This window comes from Nyctereutes procyonoides, unplaced genomic scaffold, assembly GCF_905146905.1.
Source record: "Nyctereutes procyonoides isolate TBG_1078 unplaced genomic scaffold, NYPRO_anot_genome, whole genome shotgun sequence".
NCBI lineage: Eukaryota > Metazoa > Chordata > Mammalia > Carnivora > Canidae > Nyctereutes > Nyctereutes procyonoides.
Genome location: NW_026575044.1, coordinates 15,225,516 through 15,245,198, shown reverse-complemented (window position 1 = coordinate 15,245,198; position 19,683 = coordinate 15,225,516). Strand labels below are relative to the sequence as shown.

Sequence of the window (19,683 nt, the reverse complement as noted above, 5' to 3'; positions counted from 1 at the left end):
GAGTGTCAGAAAACACACGCACTATCCTCCCCCTTGGTACCAGGGTCTCCATGCTAAGACCATATAAACTATAAACAGCCCACCTGTTCTGGGGCACACGCCCGGGCCCTGGCCAAGGTGCAGAACCTGTGAATATTTCATGACTGAAGCTGGTGGCTGCCTCCCCCAAGCACACGCGTGTCCAGTCCTCCCTATCGCAGGCTCCTTGTTTATTTGTTTAATGAGTTATTTATCTATGGCCCCACCTTCCCTGCTGGTCTCCCCCTCCCCCAGGCCCTAGCCTCCATGATTTATTGAACACAGCTCAGTGTTGTGCTTGCCACCCCATGTCCTGGGAGCCGCCTTGGGCCACATAGCCTGAGGACTCCCTCTGCCCCCCACCTGTTCCGCTCCCTGCATCCTTGGTTCTGAGGTCTGAATTCAGTGTCCCTGGAGAGAACATGGCAACCAGAGGTGCTCCAGCAAGGTCAGAAGGAGATGAGGCTGAACGTGTAGTAAGGAGAAAAGAAGTCTGAGGCCCTGCAAAAAGGGCCTGTCCCATGGAGAGAACCTCAGGCCCAGCAGAAGCCCAGGCCTTGGGCACCAGCATCTCAAACTATAGCTTGTGACATCTTTGGGTGGTGAAATCAAGAATAAATTTTATGGGTCTCAACTAGCCTTTCTTTTTTTTTATTTTAAAAAAGATTTAAAACTAGAGGAGAAAAATATCAAAGTGCATCCTCTGTAGTAAGACTCGCTATTGCCTCATGACCCTTCCTGTGTCAGTTATATGTGAGTGTGTGTGTGTGCACATGTGCACGCATATGTGTGCTGTATCATAAAATATACATCGTACTCTGTATCATAGGAAACATCTGAGTGACAGTTATAAACAGAGGCCTAGGAACTATCGATGCCACAGATGCCACAAAAAGAGGCCCAGGCTTTATTTTTTTTTAATTTTTTTATTTATTTATTTACGATAGTCAACAGAGAGAGAGGCAGAGACACAGGCAGAGGGAGAAGCAGGCTCCATGCACCGGGAGCCTGACGTGGGATTCGATCCCGGGTCTCCAGGATCGCTCCCTGGGCCAAAGGCAGGCGCCAAACCGCTGTGCCACCCAGGGATCCCCGAGGCCGAGGCTTTAGATCAGATCACAGCCATATGAACAGTGGCCTGATCTTATACACAGAGACCCAGTCCTTAGAAAAGCCAAGAGCCCAGGACTGGAGGCCAGAAAGCAGGCGTAGGAGTCCTAACTGGAAGGCCATAGCCCACATCAGGACAGCCACATAGCTGTCGTTTGTGCATGGCACAAAGGAGTCACCCACAGGGCTAGGAAAGGGTGTATCAGCTCAAACCCCCTCACCAAGATGGAGAAACACCTGGGGCCTCCTGCTGAAGGAAGCAGCATGCTTATTTTTGCACAAAGGCCCTATGCAAAGAGATGCGCCTCTGCAAAGGTCTGCATATATGGTGCTTATTCTAAAATACACAGAACCCCAAATCAGCCAGCAACTGATTCAGATAGAGGTCCAGATCAAGTACTAGATCCCACGGACATAGGCCTAGGTTCTAGAGAGAGTGCCTCAGAACTTAAAAACTCAATAGAGCCGCTTAAATCCTAGAGAAAGGGCTCCAGATTCTAAAGAGAAGGGCTCAGTCATAAATGGAGAGTGGGTGTAGGGGTGCTAGTTCCCAAACAGGAGTATCTGGGTCCTATAGAAACGGGCCTACATCCATAAGTGGGACCCAGTTGCCAAAAAGGGACTTTAGGCTTCTCAGACAAAATCTGAAGTCCTAGACCAAACCAGCAAGGTCCTACCCATACATATCTATCTGGGCAGCCCCTCTAGCACCTGTGGGTCTACAGAGACACCTCCCTTTGTGCAGCAGGGAGTGGGGGTGGGAGAGGCAGGGATCTGTGGCACCTGGAGAAGGCAGGTTAGCATCACTTGGGGGAAACAAATCTCCCTGGGGATGAGGAGTCTGGGGGAAGAGAGAGCTGTTTGCAAAGTCCCCCATTCCCACCCCAAGGGGCCTAATTTATTTTCTGGCTCCTGAGAAGGGAGAGGAGATCTCCTGGGGTGGAGGGGAGCTGAGGGGGGGGGCAGGGCCTGCTCCTGCCTGGCACAGTTAGGTGCATAAGGCCCATGCTGAACGACACTGCCACCTCACTCCTCACCCAGGCACCCGAGGCTGCCTTGTGTCAGGACCCCTGTCCTGCAAACATAAGCAGATGAAGGGTGCCTGTGTGTCCTCTGTCCTGAAGTAAAGAAGAAAAGAGCACCACACCATTCCCCACCCCAGGGTACAGGCAGTTGGTGTGGGTTGTCAGAACCTGATCTGAGACCTGTTCACTCTCAGTGTGAGCCTCTCCAAGAGAAAGGAGATGAGGGGTGGGCACCCCCTACGCCTGAATTCTAGACCCTTTCCCTGAATGTCTACTTCCCAGGCAAACAAGAGAGAAGAGGAGAACACGGAACTGCATGTGTCAGGGTGCGCGTGGGCTTGGATGTGAGTTGCCGCGCGTGCCCGTGGGTCTGGGTTGTGCTATGGTGCCTGCGTGTCTGCAGCTCTCTAGTTGTCTGAGCACCGCTCCCTGTGTTTGTCTGCCGGGGCATCTGTGTGTGTAAATGTCTGTGTCGGGCGCTGCATTTCTGTTCTCTTGAACGTGAGTGTGTAACGTCTGTGCTTGGGTGTCACTGTGGGGACAGGGGCTGGTGATAGCCGGAAGCCAGGATGCGTTGCCCTCTGTCCTCCTGTCAGCCTATCGGACAGTGACAAAGCCCAGGACACCAGCGGCGGCACAGGGAGGGGCCCGGCTCGCGTGCAATGAGGAATCCTCTGCAGGTGCTCCTGCTGACGGTCCTGGCGCCTCCAGCACCCTCAGGCCGGGCGTTTCAGCCTCATCTCCTAGGAAACAAGTCCTGCTCAGCTGGGGTCTCGGGGTTGGGAAGCCCACAGGTTCCCCACCACCCTGAAGAGCCCACCCACCTCGTCCTTCACGAGCGAGCGACGAAGGCTGTGGAGGGCGGAGGCCGAGCTGCTCAGAAAGGTTTACTCAGGAAGCGGTCCCGGCCCCCAGCTCCTTTCCTAACCCCTCCACCCCCAGCCCCTCGCAGGGAAGATGTGCTCACACGAGATCCAGATCCCGGCCCGGCCTCCCTCGTCTTTCTCCAGGGATCTCGACTTGGCGGCAGAAGGCCCGGGACCCGCGGAAGCAGAAAGTAAACCTGATAGGAAGAGACTAGGCGCGCGCCGGCCGTTCCCGAGGGGGCAGCACAGTCCCCACCGCCGGAGCGCCGCGCGCCCCAGGCCCAAGCGGGGCGGAGCCAGGCGGGAGCGCGCCCGGGGCGGGGCGTCGGGGGCGCGCCCGGAGGGCGGAGGGATGGGCTGGGGGCGTGGTCTAGGGCTCCGGGGCCGGAGGCGGCGGCGGCGGCGGCGGCGGCGGCAGGAGCTGGGAGGCGAGGAGCCGGGAGCTCGGGGCTCAGTCGGGGGGCGGCGGCGGCGGCGGCGGCGGCTCCGGGAATGGCGGCGGCTCCGCTGCTGCTGCTGCTGCTGCTCGTGCCGGTGCCGCTGCTGCCGCTGCTGGCCCAGGGGCCCGGGGGGGCACTGGGAAACCGGCATGCGGTGTACTGGAACAGCTCCAACCAGCAGTGAGTCGGGGGCCCGGGGAGCCCAGTGCGTCCCGCGTCTGCGAGAGAGGGAGCCGAGGAGGGGGGCAGGAAGTCCTCAGGGCCGCCGAGGTGGGGGTCCCAGGAGGCCCGGCTGGGGGCCGGAGCCGGGGGCTGGGGGGAGGGCACGCTCCGTGGGCGTCTGTGAAACTCGCGGTGGGGGGGCGCGTCTGGAAGAGGCTGTGGAGGTCTAGGAAGGAGGACTTGGGCTGCGCGGAGGAGGCGGCTCGGGGACACCGCACCCGGCGCTGGAACGGCGTGTCCCCACCGCACAGCCCCCCATCTTCGCCCCCTCCAGCCCAGTGGGGCCGTCGCACCAGGGGACCCAGGGATGACCTGTTTTCGGCGGTGAGGCTTTCAAGGGGCTCTGTGTCAGACTTCTGCTTTTAGAAGTGGGGTCCAGAGCTGAGCCCGGAGTCCGGTCAGCACCTCCTCAGAACGAGGCCGAAGGGGTCGCCCTGGTCGTGGGGAGCAGCCCCGCGGGGATGCGCTGGGGCTGGGTCGCCGAGGCGGGGGTCCCGGAGGTGCTGCTTGGCGGGGATGGAAACGGGGTTGCCAGTGAGAGAGGAGAGCAGGCAGATGTCGGCGTGTCACACACGTACACACACGCCCGGCCTGGGGACGCCGTGTGGCTCCAAGTGTGAACAGGCGTGCGCGGCTGTCAGTGCGCGTGTATGGCTGAGTGTGTGATTTGTGTGTCTGCGTCGGCGGTCGTCTGGGGTGGGAGCGGGAAGCGGGCGGGGAGGGGGCTGCGGCCGCTGTCCGCGTGGCCGGTCGCGTCTGGGCTGGGGTGGCCGCCGGCGCCTCCGCGGTCTGGGCGGGTGTCAGGGCGGCCGTCTGGTTTCCTCGGGTGCCGGCCGCGGGGCCAGGTCCTCGCTGCCCTTGCCCTCTCCTCCGCGCGGTGCCTCCCTGTGTGTCTGTGTTGGGGGCATCCCTAGGGACCCGGGTGTCACTGTCACACCTGCCCAGGCGGCCGCGGCACTGCTTCTGGCTCCCCACCCTGGGGGGCGACCCAGGAGCAATTGGCGAGGCCCCAGGGGAGGGGTCCGGGGAGGGCCCGGCAGCCGCGACCCCCAACCTCCCGGGGGAGGGGCTGCCTCTCGCCGCTCCGCTCTTTGTTGTTTGGGGCTCCGCGCCTCCCCCTCTCCCTGCTCGCGCCCGGAGTGTCAGACTGGGGGTGGGGATGAGCCAACGACGCCCCCCTCTCGCTTCCCATGGAAACCTCGGGGGTGGGGGATGAGGCCCCTCCCCCCTGGAGCGGGACTCGCGGAACTCTGGGGGGTGCAGGGGGGGGTGGTGAGTCCCCGTTCTATCTAGCTCGTCCCCCTCCCCCAGACTCACACGTCCGCCCCCCGCCCCACGAGTCTGGCAGGGAGTGGAGAGCACGCAGGTGAGGGGTCCCGGGTCCCACCACCCTCGGGGGCCCCCCGGCATTCTTAGGGGAAGCCGGAGCCGGGGGTCTGCGGGAACGGCCTGGGTGGGGAGGGGGCGGCGGTGGAGGATGTTGTTGATTGGGCTCCCCTCCCCCGCATACACCTGGGCTCAGGTGAAAGCCCTGGGAGGGGGTGGGGGAGCCCGGTTCCGGGAGCCTCCTTTCTGCTTTCCCCGAGCCCCCGCAGGTCTGGACCGGCAGCGGTGGGAGGGAGCGCGCCCCCGGCTAGGAGGACGCCGCCGCCCCCGCCTCGCTGCCTCGGCTTTTGTTGCCGCTGCGCCCGGGCTCCCCGGCTCCCTCACTGCGGCAGCCGCGGCCCCATAAATCGTGAGAGCGACGTGCTCCGGAGCCGGGAGTGGAAAGGGCCAGGGAGCTGGGGGCGGGGCTCGGCCGAGCCTCAGGCTCCCGCGCCCCCTCCCCCCGGTCACGTGAGCTGGGCGCCCGGCTCCCACCCCCTGTCACGTGCCGAGGGTCTCTGCCCCTTGGGGTCACGTGGAGAGGGTCTTGCGACCCCACCTCCTGGGATCACGTGGGAGGGTGCTGGTGGGACACGTGCAGAGGCCTCCTTTGACAGACCTGGGGGCAGTGCCCTGCACAGCGGTCGCGTTTTTGCCCCTGCCCCCCCAGTAGACCCTCCGTTTGATGCGCTGTAATTGGGGAGACCGGTTCCCAGCTTGGCCCAGAAACTAGGGATGAGGGGTACTATACTGGGGGGAAGAAGGAGAATCTGAGAGGTCGAGGGATCCCCTGAGCCGGAATTGGATTGGGGTGGGGGGCGGGAGGACCTGCTGATGGCCAAAGGTGTGCCCCAGCCTGTGCTTCGCTGCTCTGCGGCCGGAGCCCGGTGCTGTCATTTGCCCCGAGTTCCAGCAGCCTCGGGAATATCTTTCTCCAGCCATGTCCATGCCTTTCTCTCTGGAATGCTTCTGTTGCTGGTTTCTCTTTCATTCACACGTTCATTCAGCAAATATTTATTGAGGCTGTACTACATCCCCTTCGGTCTTTCTCTGTGCGTGTTTTCTCCCTGCCACCCGGCCTCTACCCCGCACCCCTCCCCGCCTCTGAGAGCCGTCTCCGCGGGAGGGGGGGCTCCCCGATCGGCCCCCACGTCCCTCCTTCCTCCACGCCTTTCTCTGTTCCCATTCCAGGGCGCGCTCTCCGATCCCGCACCCCTCTCGCTGTCTCGCCCCTGTCCCCTCCCGAGGACCCAGGTCTGTTCCCCCCACTTGGTGCGCGTCTCCTCTCACTTCGTTTCTGTGTGTCTCGCTTTCGGCGGGTCCTTCGCTCTTCGCCACCGCTGCAGATCAATAAACCTTCGCCGCCGCCCGCCGCTGTCGCAGGGAGGGGGCGGGGATGCGGGCGTGCTGCCTCTCCCCCACCCAACGCCGGCTCGAGAAGCCCGGTGCCCCGGGGCTGGGGATGGCGGGACCCGGTGGGGCGGGGTGCAGGGGTGTCAGCGTGCCTGCCGCCCTGCCAGCCCTCCAACCCCCCCCCACCAGCCGGGCGCGCGGACCCCACGCCGCGCGCACGTGGTCCAGTCTCGGCTGCCTGAGCGAGCGGCGCGCCGCCTCGGGGGCGCGCTGGAGGGAGGAGAGCCTGGGTTGGCGTCTTTACATCCCTCCTCTGCTTCTTCAGCTCTGCATCCCGCTTCCAGGGCTGGGGGCGGGGATTAGGCAAGTACTGGGCCACTTGGGATGCTTTCCCTCCTCCCTGGTCTTGTTACACACCCTGTTTACCTGCCCCTAATTGCCCCGCGGGGAGAGGTTTTCTCCTTACCTGCTCCCCCACCGCTCACCCCCCAGGCTCGCGCAGGCAGAGGGTCAGAATGTGTAGACTGTGTACCCGAGGCACACGGAGGCGGGGGAGCCTGGAGAGCCCACAAAACGGGGTGAGGGGGCTCCCCCTCCCGGTGGGGTGTGCCGACATTTGCTTTTCTGCAAATGTAGTAGGGGGTGAAGCGCAGAAGAACAGCGAAGTGTTTGAAGGGGCAGGCATACCCCAACCCCCAGGTCCCACCTGCACCCCCCGGGATGGTGAGCTGGGGGCCCTGTTGGACCTGTAGCAGCAGCAGCCAGGGCAGGGAGGGTGACAGATTCAATAAAAGTGCCCAAGCCAAGCAGATACCTCACTCAGGCCTCCCAAGAGTTGTGACTGGCAACTTTGGCACCCAGCCCCTTGCCTGCCAGATACCTACTGCAGCAGCCATTCCCTGAGTAGGTTTTCCTCCCACGTGCCCAGCTTGGGGGGCATTTCAGGGGCCGCTCCTGCCACCTTGCCCAGATATAGGTGAAAGATAGCTTTTCTTCATTGGTGCTCACCCAGCCACCTTTCTGGAAGGCCAGTCCCGGCCCTGTTGATGAAACTGAGGCCACCTATCCCAGTAGGCCTGGCCTTAGCTTATTCCTTGCTGGAATGGGCTGTGTAGTCCAGGCATTTGGGCCTGCCCCAGGGAGGGGCCATTTCAAAGTAGGGCTGGAAACCTAGGTGAGGCTCAGGGACAGAGTCCCTGGGTGGCTGTGCAGCTGCTTTAGGCCTGGCACCCTATCACTGGCAGCCCCCTCCTCAAAGCCCGTGGGGAAGGAACAGTAGAATTGGAAGCTGGGGATAGAGAGTCAAACCCAGGTGGCGCCAGGAGCCAGGCCTGGTCTAACCCGTTTTCCTGCTCCCAGTGCCCCGGGCCGAGACTCCTGCCCACCTGAGTGCCAAGGCCAGGGAGGGGCCTAAGTGACCCATCGCTCCCGTGGGAACCAGGTGGGACTGGTGGCATTCCTGATGACTCAAGGAGGCTGTGCCCATTCTTACTGAGGTGCCCCAGCACCAGCACTCACCTCTCTGCTTACTGCCAGGCTTAGGGAGGCAGTGCTTAGGGAGGCCAAGGAAGTAGGATAAGGTGAGGAGGGACCCCCAAGGTCCCACTCAATTCAGAGGCCTCTAAGCTTATTTCCCTAGTGGATCTAATGACTATTTGTGGAACTGGGAGGGGCCTGGTGACATGGGGAGCCAGTCCCTCCCTTCAGGGAATTCCCAGGGACCAAGGACCCCAGTGGTTTGACATGTTGCCAGGTATCCCATGCCTTCTGCATCTGCCGTGTTCACCTTTTCCTGCTTGGATGTGTGCATTCCTCCCCTAAGGAAACTGGGGAGAACTTCTGCCCACTTCTCTGAATTTCTTTCTCCATCTGGATGTTTCTCCCATCCCTGCAATGGCTCAGCACCACCATGGAGGGCGTTAAGACCAACACTTTGATGGTGACTGGAGAGGCAGGTGGGGATTACAAGGGACTGAGCATCTGCCTCTGTGTCCCATAGAAGGATTAAGGGAGTACGAGGCACAGCCATGCTGTCTGGGCACTATGCCCACTACTCTGCCTAACACCACGAAGGGGGCAGCGGTGCCAGGTTGAGGAAGTTGGGGCTGGTTGGCATGATAGTACGTGGAGCCTTGGTGTGGAGTCCCTTAGCTCCCCGATCTGTTGTATGACGTGTTGGGGACCTAAATGGCCGGTAATACTGTAGAGGGAGCATGTGCCTGTGTGTCTATGTCTGTCTGGGGGGCAGGGAGTGAGGGAAGGGAGAGCTTGAGATGGCTGGGGTCAACCAAGACTGACATGCAAGCCCAACACACATAGCTTTTCTATGTGTGTGCCGCCTGCCTGTGCGCCACGGAATTGTGCGTGCCCATGCACGAGGTCTCCACACACGCGTCTGTGAGGTCAGGTCCTGTCCGACTGTCCGTGGGGAGGCCCGGCAGCAGCAGGAAAGCATGCCAGGAGAGGGAAGGGATCCCTGCCACACTCACCCTTCCCTTCCCCTGTCACTACCCTCGGGGGGGGAACGCTGAGGGAGGGACGGAGGAAATCCGGGCCGGGGTCTGGGAGTCGCCGAGGCCTGCGCCGTTTCTGTGGCAACCGAAGCGTACGTTCCCCTCTCCCCCGCCCTTCGGTGTGGAGGCAGGCGGGCTTCCATGAGCCTTTGCTGCCCTCTGGTGGCCCCGGGAGAAGGACGGGACATGGCGTGGGCCGGGAAGGCCCGCGTGGGGCTGGCGGCAGTGGGACGAGGGCGGGCGTCTGACCCGCTTCCTCTCCCCCGCAGCCTGCGACGAGAGGGCTACACGGTGCAGGTGAACGTCAACGACTACCTGGACATTTACTGTCCTCACTACAATGGCTCGGGGGTGGGCCCCGGGGCGGGCCCGGGACCCGGGGGCGGGGCGGAGCAGTACGTGCTGTACATGGTGAGCCACACCGGCTACCGCACCTGCAACGCCAGCCAAGGCTTCAAGCGCTGGGAGTGCAACCGCCCGCACGCCCCCCACAGTCCCATCAAGTTCTCGGAGAAGTTCCAGCGCTACAGCGCCTTCTCGCTGGGCTACGAGTTCCACGCCGGCCACGAGTACTACTACATCTGTGAGTGACGGCCGGGGGTGGGGCGGGGACGTGAGTGACTGGAGGTCTGGGGCCGAGGGGGCGGGACTGGGGCGGGGCCGAAGGGTGAGTGACAGAAGGACTGGGCATGAGGGGGCCGGAGGGGCGTGGCCTGGGGAGAGTGACAGGAGGACTGGGCCCGCGGGGGCGGGGCTGGGGCGGGGCCAGGAGAGTGAATGATAGGCCTGGGACCCGAGGAGCGGGGCGGGGTCTAAGGAGGTCCGTAGGGCCGGGGGTGGGGCCAGGGGCGGGGGCTAATAGTTTGTGAGGGCAGGGGGTGGGGCGGGGGTGGGGCCTAGAGGAAGGAGAGAGCCTGGGGTTGGGGTCTCGGGGGCCGGGGCGGGGCCTACGGCGCGTCCGCGAGAGCGGGCCAGTGGGTGGAGCGGGGGTGGGGCCAAGGTTCCGGGAGGGCGGGGTAGAGGTTCCGGGAGGGCGGGCCAAAAGGCTAGCGTGGTGGGAGTGCAGGCCCGATAGTGGGGCCCGCGTCCCTGCACGTGACACTGGGGGGCGGCCTCGGGGCTCCGGCTCCGGACGGGGTTGGTGACAATCCGACCCCCGCGGGGTCGCGGGGTCACGGCTTCGGTGAGGGATGTTCCGGGACTGGAGCTCGAGGCTCAGCGTCCCTTGAGGGCTGGCGGCGGAGCCCCGTGACCCGTGTCCAGGGTGGGGATCGTGCCAGACGCGTAGGGGCGTGACCTCCAAGAGCGCCGCTCAGGCCCCGTCTCGTCCCCAGCCACGCCCACCCACAGCCTGCACTGGAAGTGCCTGCGGATGAAGGTGTTCGTCTGCTGCGCCTCCAGTGAGTCCTCTCGGCGCCCGGCCGCGACCCCGTCCTCGGCTCCCTGCTTCGGGGCTCCCCTGGCTCCCGGGGGCGGTGGGGGGGTGCAGGAGTGGGGACTTACTCCCCAGCCGTAGCGGGGGTGGGCGGGTCCTGGCCCTGACTGTCCCCCCCTCCTGTCTCCCACCCGCACCCCGCCCCGCAGCATCGCACTCCGGGGAGAAGCCGGCCCCCACCCTCCCCCAGTTCACCATGGGTCCCCAGGTGAAGATCAACGTGCTGGGTGAGTCTGCGCAGCGCCCTCTGGTGGCCACTGCTGGAACCGCAGCCCCCTCCCCGGTGCCTGCTCACCTCGCATGCCTCCCCGGGGCACGGATCCCTCCCCATCCCCACCCCCGCCCCGTGGGTGGTCCCGTCCTGGCTCCGCTGCTGCTGCCGTCGCCGCCGCGTGCCCCACCCGCGCGCGCAGCCCAGCCCTTACCACCCTCTCTGTTCATCTGCCCGCAGAGGACTTTGAGGGAGAGAATCCCCAGGTGCCCAAGCTGGAGAAAAGCATCAGCGGGACGAGCCCCAAGCGGGAACACCTGCCCCTGGCGGTGGGCATCGCCTTCTTCCTCATGACGCTCTTGGCCTCCTAGCTCTGCCCCCTCCCTCAGCTGGGAGACGTGGGGCTGGCAAAGGGTGGGGAGGGAGACTCTGCCTGGCCTCTCCGAGGGAAGCCTGGGTGTGGGGCTAGACCCCTTCTCCGATGGCTGGGAGTGTGGTCTGCAGCATACATCCGTGCCCATCCCCTTCGCCCTCTCGCTCCCCATGTAGGGCACAGTAGTGGGCCAGACACAGGGACGGCCATGGTCCCAGGCGGCCTTCTGGCTCCGGTACCTTTCCCTGGTACCCTCCCTTGTTGTCACCACCAGAGACCTAGAGAGCCAGTCCAAGTGTGGGAGGCACCCCCATCATCTCTTCTAGGGGTGGACACAGGGAGAGGACTAGATGGGCGAGGGGGTGGCAGCGCCTACTGCCCCCTTTCCCCTGTTTACAGCAATAAGCACGTCCTCCTCCCACTCCCGCTCCCAGGATTTCAGTTTGGATCGGATCCAAGTTTACAAGCAGACACCCCTGGGGGGGGCGGGCAGGGGACAAGGTGACAAAGGGTGGGCATTGGGGTGCCGGCAGGCATGTACAGACTCTATATCTCTATATATAATGTACAGACGGACAGACTCCCTCTCTCCCCAACCCCCTGCCCTCCTTGACCTCCTTTCCAGCTTCAGACCCCTTCCCCACCAGGCTAGGCCCCCCCACCGGGAGACCCCCTGGCCCCTCTTTTGTCTTCTGTGAAGACAAGACCTATGCAACGCACAGACACTTTTGGAGACCGTGAGACAACGACGCCCTGTCCCCTCCAGCCCCCAGCCAGGACCCAAACCCACAACCTCGCCCTGCCCTCCCTCTGTGGCCCCACCCATCCTCCTGGGCCTTTTTCAAGTGCTTTGGCTGTGACTTTCATACTCTGCTCTTAGTCTAAAAAAATAAACTGGAGATAAAAATAAAGTGTGTGTGATTCCAGGGGCCATTGCCCTTCTGGACACTGGTTATACTCCACAGGTCATGGGGGCTGCTGGGGTGGGCTCTGGGGCCCAAGGGTTAACTGAGTGCCAAGGGTCTCCCTTGAGGAGGCAACTGTGTGTGGAAGGAGCAACAGGGAGCAGTCACGCAGGCCCGGCTGCCTTTAGGCAAGTCAAGCACCCTCCTCAAAGCTCACACCCTGGTGGCAGGCACTGGGTCTTCTCCCACTCTATATTCATAAAATATGGGAAATGGAACTTCAGCTGGACCGTGGAGAGTGGGTAGGTTCCTACTGGCAAAGCAGGGAAAAGTGGGGTAGGAGGCAGTGGGGAAAGAACCAGGGCAGCAGCGCACTGGGGCTCCGGGGCTCCCCACCCAGAGACAAGACCGCAAAGGTAGGCTCAGCCATTCCCACCATTCCATCGACACTTACTGAGCACCTGCTGGCTGCCAGGGTCGAGCCTGGGTACTGGGGATGCAAAGACAGTCTCTGCCTCCAAGGAGCTCATAAGTTAGCATGTGTCCCTATGTGAAGAGGGCTCAGTAACACAGGACAGTATAACCCAGTGTCATATGGTTCAATGCTAGGAGGCTGTGGAGATGTGGAGGGAAACATACCCTCATGCCTGGAGGCACAGGGAAGAGACTGTGGGAGGAGGGGCACACACAGCTGGGGCCCCACTGGGGAGAGGGGGGGAGGGCCAAGGCTGCAGACTTCTCAGATCCCAGGGCCACAGGGGACAGAGGCTGGTACATGGTGACAGGGAGGGCCTAATGGAGGGCCAGGCACGTGGGGGCAGCGACTAGAGAGAGCCAGTTTCCATTTACTGAGGATCCACTATGTGTTGGGCACTGCGCCCAGCGTTCTCCATGTGATTCAAGCACCAAGCCCTTGGAAGCACAGACGGGGAGACTGAGGCTGCATCCCTCGATTAGAGTCACATGGCCTGGCAGGAACGGCATTTGAAGTGGGTCTAACTGTCACCTCGCTCTGACCACTGGAACCTGCTTCCCACGAATCCTGATTGCTCCCTGCCACCCTCTCTGCTAAAGCCACTCTGAGTCTTTGCAGGAACACTTCAAAGGACCTGCAATCCGGATTCGGTGAGCCAGTCTGAACTCCACATTTTAAGGACAGGAAAACTGGGGGTGCCTAGCAGCCTCCGTCAGGGGAGGCGGTGACTCTTGATCTCAGGGTTGTGATTTGGGGCCCCATGTCAAGTATAGAGATGACTTAAATAAATAAAACTTAAAAAAAAAAAAAAAACCACACCAAAGCACAGGAACACTAAAGCTCAGAAAAGGTGAGTGAGTTGTCAGACGCTGGAACACGGGTGTGTTGAACTCTGTCTCCCGCCACGCTGCCATGCCCCAGAAGAGACTTATGGTGCCCTAGGCACGCAAGGCTGCCATTTGAAACCCCTTAAACCACCCAAGCAGTGAATAAAGAGCAAAGAACCCCCCCATGGCTGGGGCTTCAGCGGGGCCTCCTGCCAGGACCCCACCTCAGGCAAGCCTGCTAGGGGGAGGGGAGGGGTCAATGCCTCGGGGCATCCAGGTAGGCACAGCCAAGGGTGTCCTGGCCGAGGCAATGGTGAGGGCACAGCAGTGACAGGGCCTGAGGGCAGGGAGGACAAGTGGGAAGGAAGGGGACCCCTGTCCAGACTCGACATCTATTGCTGGGTAGGATAGGGCAGGGGCAGGAGATAACACAAAACCAAATATGGGATCTGGGACTGAGTAAGATATTGGGGGACCCTCGGGGTGGGGCGGAGGCAACAGGACCACAGCAGGGGCAGGAATGCTGGCCACCGACCCACCTCCTTTCTCTGCTGCACCAGGCACCTGGGAGCCAAAGCCCTGGGCCTGCAGCAATGAAGCTCAGTAGGTCATGCAGGCTCCAGATGGGCAGCACGTTGGCCCTACAGGGTCAGCCTCACTCTGTCTGTCTGTCTCTCTTTCTGGCCACCCCAGCAGGGGTGACCTTGGGAGGGGACATAGCAACACACAGGCTGGAATGCCCGGAGCATCATCCCCGGGGGTGAGCAGACACAGACCCTGGTTTGGGAAGTGAGGTCCAGAACCGGCCATGCTGCTCCTCCCAGATGTCAGGTCATTCTATCCGGGCTGTGGACACAGAAGGGGAGCAGGACCATTTGTAATCCATACTGGGCTTGTCCCGGGATTGGGGACCTGCAAGGGTGGGTGCTGGCACCCAAGGTGGGGTAGGGAGGACCTCACTGAAGGGTGCTCTGGGCTCAGCCCTGCCCTTGTGCAGATGGGCTGAGGTCCCAGCCCACCTGGCATCCCAGCGCTTCTCCTACCCCATTTAGCCTTCTCTCCTTCCCTCCCATTTTAGGTGCTAAGGCCTTGGGGCTAGACCTGTCCTGTCCAGCCAGAGCTACTGGGCCCCAAAGCCTCCCAAGGTCTCCCTCGCCCTCCCTGTTCCACCCAGGTGGCAAGCCTTGGGTCATAGGCTGAGCTGGGCTGTAGGGGATGTAGGTTAGGACAGGAGACAGGGGCTGGGATGGGGGATGAGCTAGGTAGGGGGCACAGCTGGCATGAGAGACACATAGGCTGGGGAGCTGAGCCCCTGAATGGACTGGGGAGCATGGGGCACAGGGAATAGCGCAGAGCACCAGGGTCAGGCCAGCTGGGGCAGCCAGGGATGGACCCTGGGATGGACCTGGGAAGGTCTGGACTCCTGTGCCTTGGAGCACAGGAGTGAGGCAGACAGGGCCCCTCCCCCAGAGGGTCAGTGCCAAGCTCCTGGCTTTCACCAGAGTGTCCGGCTTGGGGCAATTATAGGACTGTCACCAAGCCTGGCTATACAAGGGAGAATGAACCAGCCCAGAGACCTGAGGTAGGCTCAAGTGGCCTGAGATCCCCCACGTGGGTCATGAGAACAGCTGGGTCCTCACATTCTTGCTCACACATACTTTTGTTCCCTTGAACCCACACCCACTGCATGGTCAAACTCACTGCTCTGGGAAGGGGGCTGGGGCTACGGTCCCAAAGGGCCCTTGGAAAGGAAGGCAGGGGCTTTGTTTACACAGCTGAAGTGGAAGGGGCCTCCCTGGGCCAGAGGGAGCGGCCCCCTCCCCCACAGGAGCAGAGCCACTGACACACTCTCCTTCACACCCCTGCACACACTCAGGCATGCTGGCGTGTGTGCTCCAAAGGCTTCAGAGCCACACTGACAGAGTCAGGGGCCTTTGCATGCAGAGGAGCATCATGCTGATGCCTCCAAACCTGAGCCCACACACAGGCAGGGAGCTTGCAGGTCCCGAGCCACACCTACACCCAGGGTCACACGGGGTGATGCACTTGAGGGCTGGCATCCAGCAGTGATGGTCCTGGCTACACAAACAGGGTTTTGTGCTGGCAAGAGCATCCGCCAAACTGACTGGACAAGGTCTGGAGTCTGGGAAGGTCCAGGGAAGGGAGGAGGTGGGCTTGTGGGTGCTGCCCCATTCCCACCCTGTGGAAACCTACAGGTCGGGCCAACAGCCACATGGAACACCAAACCACCAGTGGAGCTCTGAGGATTTACCCCCTGCTATGCACACACAGGGTGACACAGGGGCTTCTCGCTCACATCTACACGCACAGAGACACGAGTCCATAATTGCGCCAGACACAGTCCCTCCCAGGGACAGCCAGCACCCCTCACCCCCACCATATGCTGGGGAAGTAGATGATGGCCACAAAGGAGGGGTGAGCTCGGGACCAGACAGACTCCGTGACCATGCCCTAGACATGCTTGCATACATGGGTGCACACACACAGACCCAGCATGGAGCCTGGGGGAGAGACTCGGGGAGAGACCAGCAGAGCCTGCCTCATTTCCCTGGGGCCATGTCTGGGCAGACCCCTGGGCCCAGCTCTGGGCACTGTCTGCCACAGCTCTGTCCTGAGGCCTGCCACTGGGGTGCCGTTCCAGGTCTAAGAGGACCTGGTCTGGCAGTGGGAAAGGGCTGCTCAGAGAGCCCCTAGGAAGACCCCTAAAACCAGCCGGCCTTGGGAGCATTCTAAGCCCACCCGGGCCCTGTGCCAACCCAGAATGAAAGGGCCGTGTGGCTGGGCCTGTGGGGAGGGCCTAGAGGGGCCAGGAGGGAAGATGGCCAGTGGAGGGGCACGTGCCCGAAAGGTAGAAGCCACTGTGTCCACGGTTCATAAGGGCACGAGCAGCCCCAGATACAGCCCACCTGCAGCAGGACACACCCTGCACACCAGACGCCCTTCTGCCCACACCCTCTTCGAGCACGATTTTGCGGGCACCATTTCCACAGCAAATGTGCGGATGTGGATGCGTGCGCGTGCATGTCTGCGCGTGCGTGTCCAGGTGCGTGTCTAGGCGCATATGTGCGCGCGTGTCCAGGTGGGTGCCCGCTGGTGCTGTCACCTGTGGGACACAGGTGGCTAGGAAACAGGGAGCGCCTTGGGAGCTGGGGCGAGCCAGGAAACCAGGGAGACTAGGGCCGCCCAGAGGCTTAGAAGCAGGCAGGTTCTCCTTTAGCCAAAGCACTTAAGCAGAGACGTGAGTTAAAGACAGACGGGATTGAGTGTCAGATGGTGTCAGGAGAGGAAGCTCTCTCCCAGCTGTTTATTCTGCCCCCACACCTGGAGGCCCCGTGTGCGTGCTGGGCAGCTGACGGGCCCCTGCGGGTTCCTGTGACCCGAACTGTATTTTATCTCCGTTAGTAGGTTATGAAGCTAAACTTCAAAAACTTTTCTTGGAAAAAAAAACAAAACAAAACTTTTCTTGGGGTCCCTGGGTGGCTCAGCGGTTTAGCGCCTGCCTTCCGCCTAGGGTGTGATCCTGGAGTCCCAGGATAGAGTCCCACATCGGGCTCCCTGCATGGAGCCTGCTTGTGTCTCTGCCTCTCTCTCTCTCTCTGTGTCTCTCATGAATAAATAAATAAAATATTAAAAAAAAAACTTTTCTTGTGGTTCCTCTCGGACAACAGAATGCATCTTTAACTGACAATAGCACTTTTCTTGCGGTGTAAAGCACCTAACTTCCATTTTCGCCTCCAGCCTTCCTGTTTTTGCTGTCTTGCATTGGATTTCTACACATTGGATGAGTCCACACACATAATTCTTTTTTTTTTTTTTTAAATTTTTTTTAACTTTTATTTATTTATGATAGTCACAGAGAGAGAGAGAGAGAGAGAGGCAGAGACACAGGCAGAGGGAGAAGCAGGCTCCATGCACCGGGAGCCCGACGTGGGACTCGATCCCGGGTTTCCAGGATCGTGCCCTGGGCCAAAGGCAGGCGCCAAACCGCTGCGCCACCCAGGGATCCCCACACACATAATTCTTGCTTGAATCCCTCAACCATCACTTTTTTATTATTATTCATGAGAGACACAGACTTAGAGAGAGAGGCAGAGACACAGGCAGAGGGAGAAGCAGGCTCCTCACAGGGAGCCCGATGTGGGACCCAATCCCGGAATCCGGGATCACAACCTGAGACAAAGGCAGGCACCGAACCGCTGAACCATCCAGGCATCCCTCAACTATCACTTAAAGAGAATTTTATCTTATTTTAGGTAGGCTCCACATCCAACGTGGGGCCCTAGCTCACCACGACAAGATCAAGAGTTGCGTGCTCTACTGACTGAGCCAATCAGTTGCCCCTCTATTCTTTTCTCTCTTTTTTAAAAATTTATTTATTTATTTGAGAGAGATAGCACAAGCAGGGGGAGAGGCAGAGGAAGAGGGAGAAACAGACCCCTGCTGAGCAGGAGTCCAAACTGGATTGGGGGAGGGGACTCGATCTCATAACCCTGAGATCCTGACCTGAGCCAAAACTGAGAGTCAGACACATAAACCTACTGAGCCAGTTATTTAAAATAAGAAAACAGTCTTTTATTTTTAAAAGATTTCATTTATTTATTCATGAGAGACACAGTGAGACATAGAGACATAGGCAGAGAGAGAAGCAGGTTCCATGCAGGGAGCCCGATGCAGGACTTGATCCCAGGACTCCAGGATGATGCCCTGAGCCAAAGGCAGATGCTCAACCACTGAGCCACCCAGGCTTTCTGAAAAAAAGTCTTTTATGGTTAAGCACATATTTATCATTTCTGGTATAGAAATTATAAATATCATTGATATTTATCAATGATATCAATGAAAAATATCATTCCTTTGTATAGATGGGTATTTCCATCTGGTATGGGTTCTTTTTTTTAAATTTTATTTATTTTTATTTTTTTTAAGATTTAGTTTTATTTTTTCATGATAGACATAGAGAGAGAGAGAGAGAGAGGCAGAGACACAGGCAGAGGGAGAAGCAGGCTCCATGCCGGGAGCCCGATGCGGGACTTGATCCCGGGACTCCAGGATCATGCCCTGGGCCAAAGGCAGGCGCAAAACTGCTGAGCCACCCAGGGATCCCTGATATGGGTTCTCTTCTGCTTGAGGGACTTATATTTTTTCCTCAGGGTGCAGGCCTCTTTATGGTGATGGCTTCTTTCAGATTTTGAATGTCTGAATGCATCTTCACTTCATCTTTGGTTTTGAAACTATCTCCCCTGAATGCTAGGTTATCTTTAGTGCTATAAAGTCATTGCTCCACTGTATCCCACCTTCCACTGTTTTGTTTTGTTTTTATTATTTTTAAAGATTTTATTTATAATTTCTATACCTCACAAGGGGCTCCAATTCAGGACCCCAAGATAAAGAGTTGCAGGCCTACCTGCTGAGCCAGCCAGGAGCCCCTGGGATTCCATTGTCTTGGAAGAGAAGTCTGTGGCTCCTTTTCCTCTATGGGCATGTGGCTTCCCTCTAGGGGCTCTTAAAATCCTCTCCTTCTTGGGACAACTGGATGGCTCAGTGATTGAGCAACTGCCTTCAGCCCAGGGTGTGATCCTGAAGTCCTGGGATGGAGTCCCACATCGGGCTCCCTGCATAGAGCCTGCCTCTCTCTGCCTATGTCTCTGCCTCTCTTTGTGTGTGTCTCTCATGAATAAATAAACAAATAAATAAAAACTTAAAAAAAATGATTCTCTCCTTCTCACCACTGCTCAGCACTGCCTGAGGCAGATGGTGATGTGTCTTCAGGGTTCTTGTACTTAGGTGTGTGGGGTTTCTTGGATATATGGCTTTATAGTTTTCATCACAATTGGAAAGTCTTTTGGGCATTATTTCTTCAAATACTTTCCTCTCCCCATATTTCTGGGTCTCCAAACACCATCTGTGGCTCACAGATTTCTCCTTCTACCCCCTCCTCCTCCCTTTCCTCCCTTCCTTTTCCTCTCTCCCTGCTTTTTTTCTCCTCCTTCTTGTCTTTTCCTGTTTTATTTTAGATAGTTTCTATTGCTAAGTCTTCAAGTTCACTAATCTTTTTTCTCCAGCATCTAATTTGCTTTTAATTCCACCCAGTATACTTTTCATCTCAGACCCTGTAATTCCCATCTCCAGAAGTTCAGCTGGCATCTAATTTTACAACTTGCACATCTGTCCCTATCATGTTTATGTGTTTCTTTATCTTCTTGAACATATAGAATATATTTAATAATAGCTATTTTATAAAGTTTTTTTTGAAGATTTTTTACTTATTTATTTGAGAGACAGCACAAGGAAGGGGAGGGACAGAAGGAGAGGGAGAAGCAAACTCACCACTGAGCAGGGAGCCAGATGTGGGACTCGATCCCAGGACCCCGAGACCATGCCCCAAGCTGAAGGCAGACGTTTCACCGACTGAGCCACCTAGGGGCCCTCATAATAGCTGCTTTAAAAGGGTCTTTCCACTCTGGCTGATGGGAGCACAAAGCATTCCAGGCCCTGTCTAAGCTGAAGATTGTCCCTTTCGTGCA

General features: G+C 59.3%; 1 protein-coding gene across 2 annotated transcripts; it reads left to right on the top strand.

Moving 5' to 3' along the window:
* Positions 1–3,417: 3,417 nt before the first annotated feature.
* EFNA3 (ephrin A3) lies at positions 3,418–11,842 on the top strand. Of its 2 annotated transcripts, XM_055323869.1 has the most exons (5): positions 3,424–3,639; positions 9,182–9,495; positions 10,247–10,312; positions 10,497–10,574; positions 10,799–11,842. In XM_055323869.1, exons 1-5 carry the CDS (start codon positions 3,512–3,514, stop codon positions 10,927–10,929), a joined length of 717 nt encoding a protein of 238 aa, XP_055179844.1. In that variant the 5' UTR covers positions 3,424–3,511; the 3' UTR covers positions 10,930–11,842. The 2 variants fall into 2 exon arrangements, with proteins under 2 accessions (XP_055179843.1, XP_055179844.1); XM_055323868.1 differs by lacking the exon at positions 10,497–10,574 and having other exon boundaries at positions 3,418–3,639.
* The last annotated feature ends 7,841 nt before the right edge of the window (positions 11,843–19,683 follow it).

Coding starts and splice junctions, on each gene's coding strand:
- EFNA3 (XM_055323869.1), top strand. CDS start 3,512: ATGGCGGCGGCTCCGCTGCTGCTGCTGCTGCTGCTCGTGCCGGTGCCG. Junction 10,313..10,496: donor GTTCGTCTGCTGCGCCTCCA/GTGAGTCCTCTC, acceptor CCCGCCCCGCAG/CATCGCACTCCGGGGAGAAG. Junction 10,575..10,798: donor GGTGAAGATCAACGTGCTGG/GTGAGTCTGCGC, acceptor ATCTGCCCGCAG/AGGACTTTGAGGGAGAGAAT.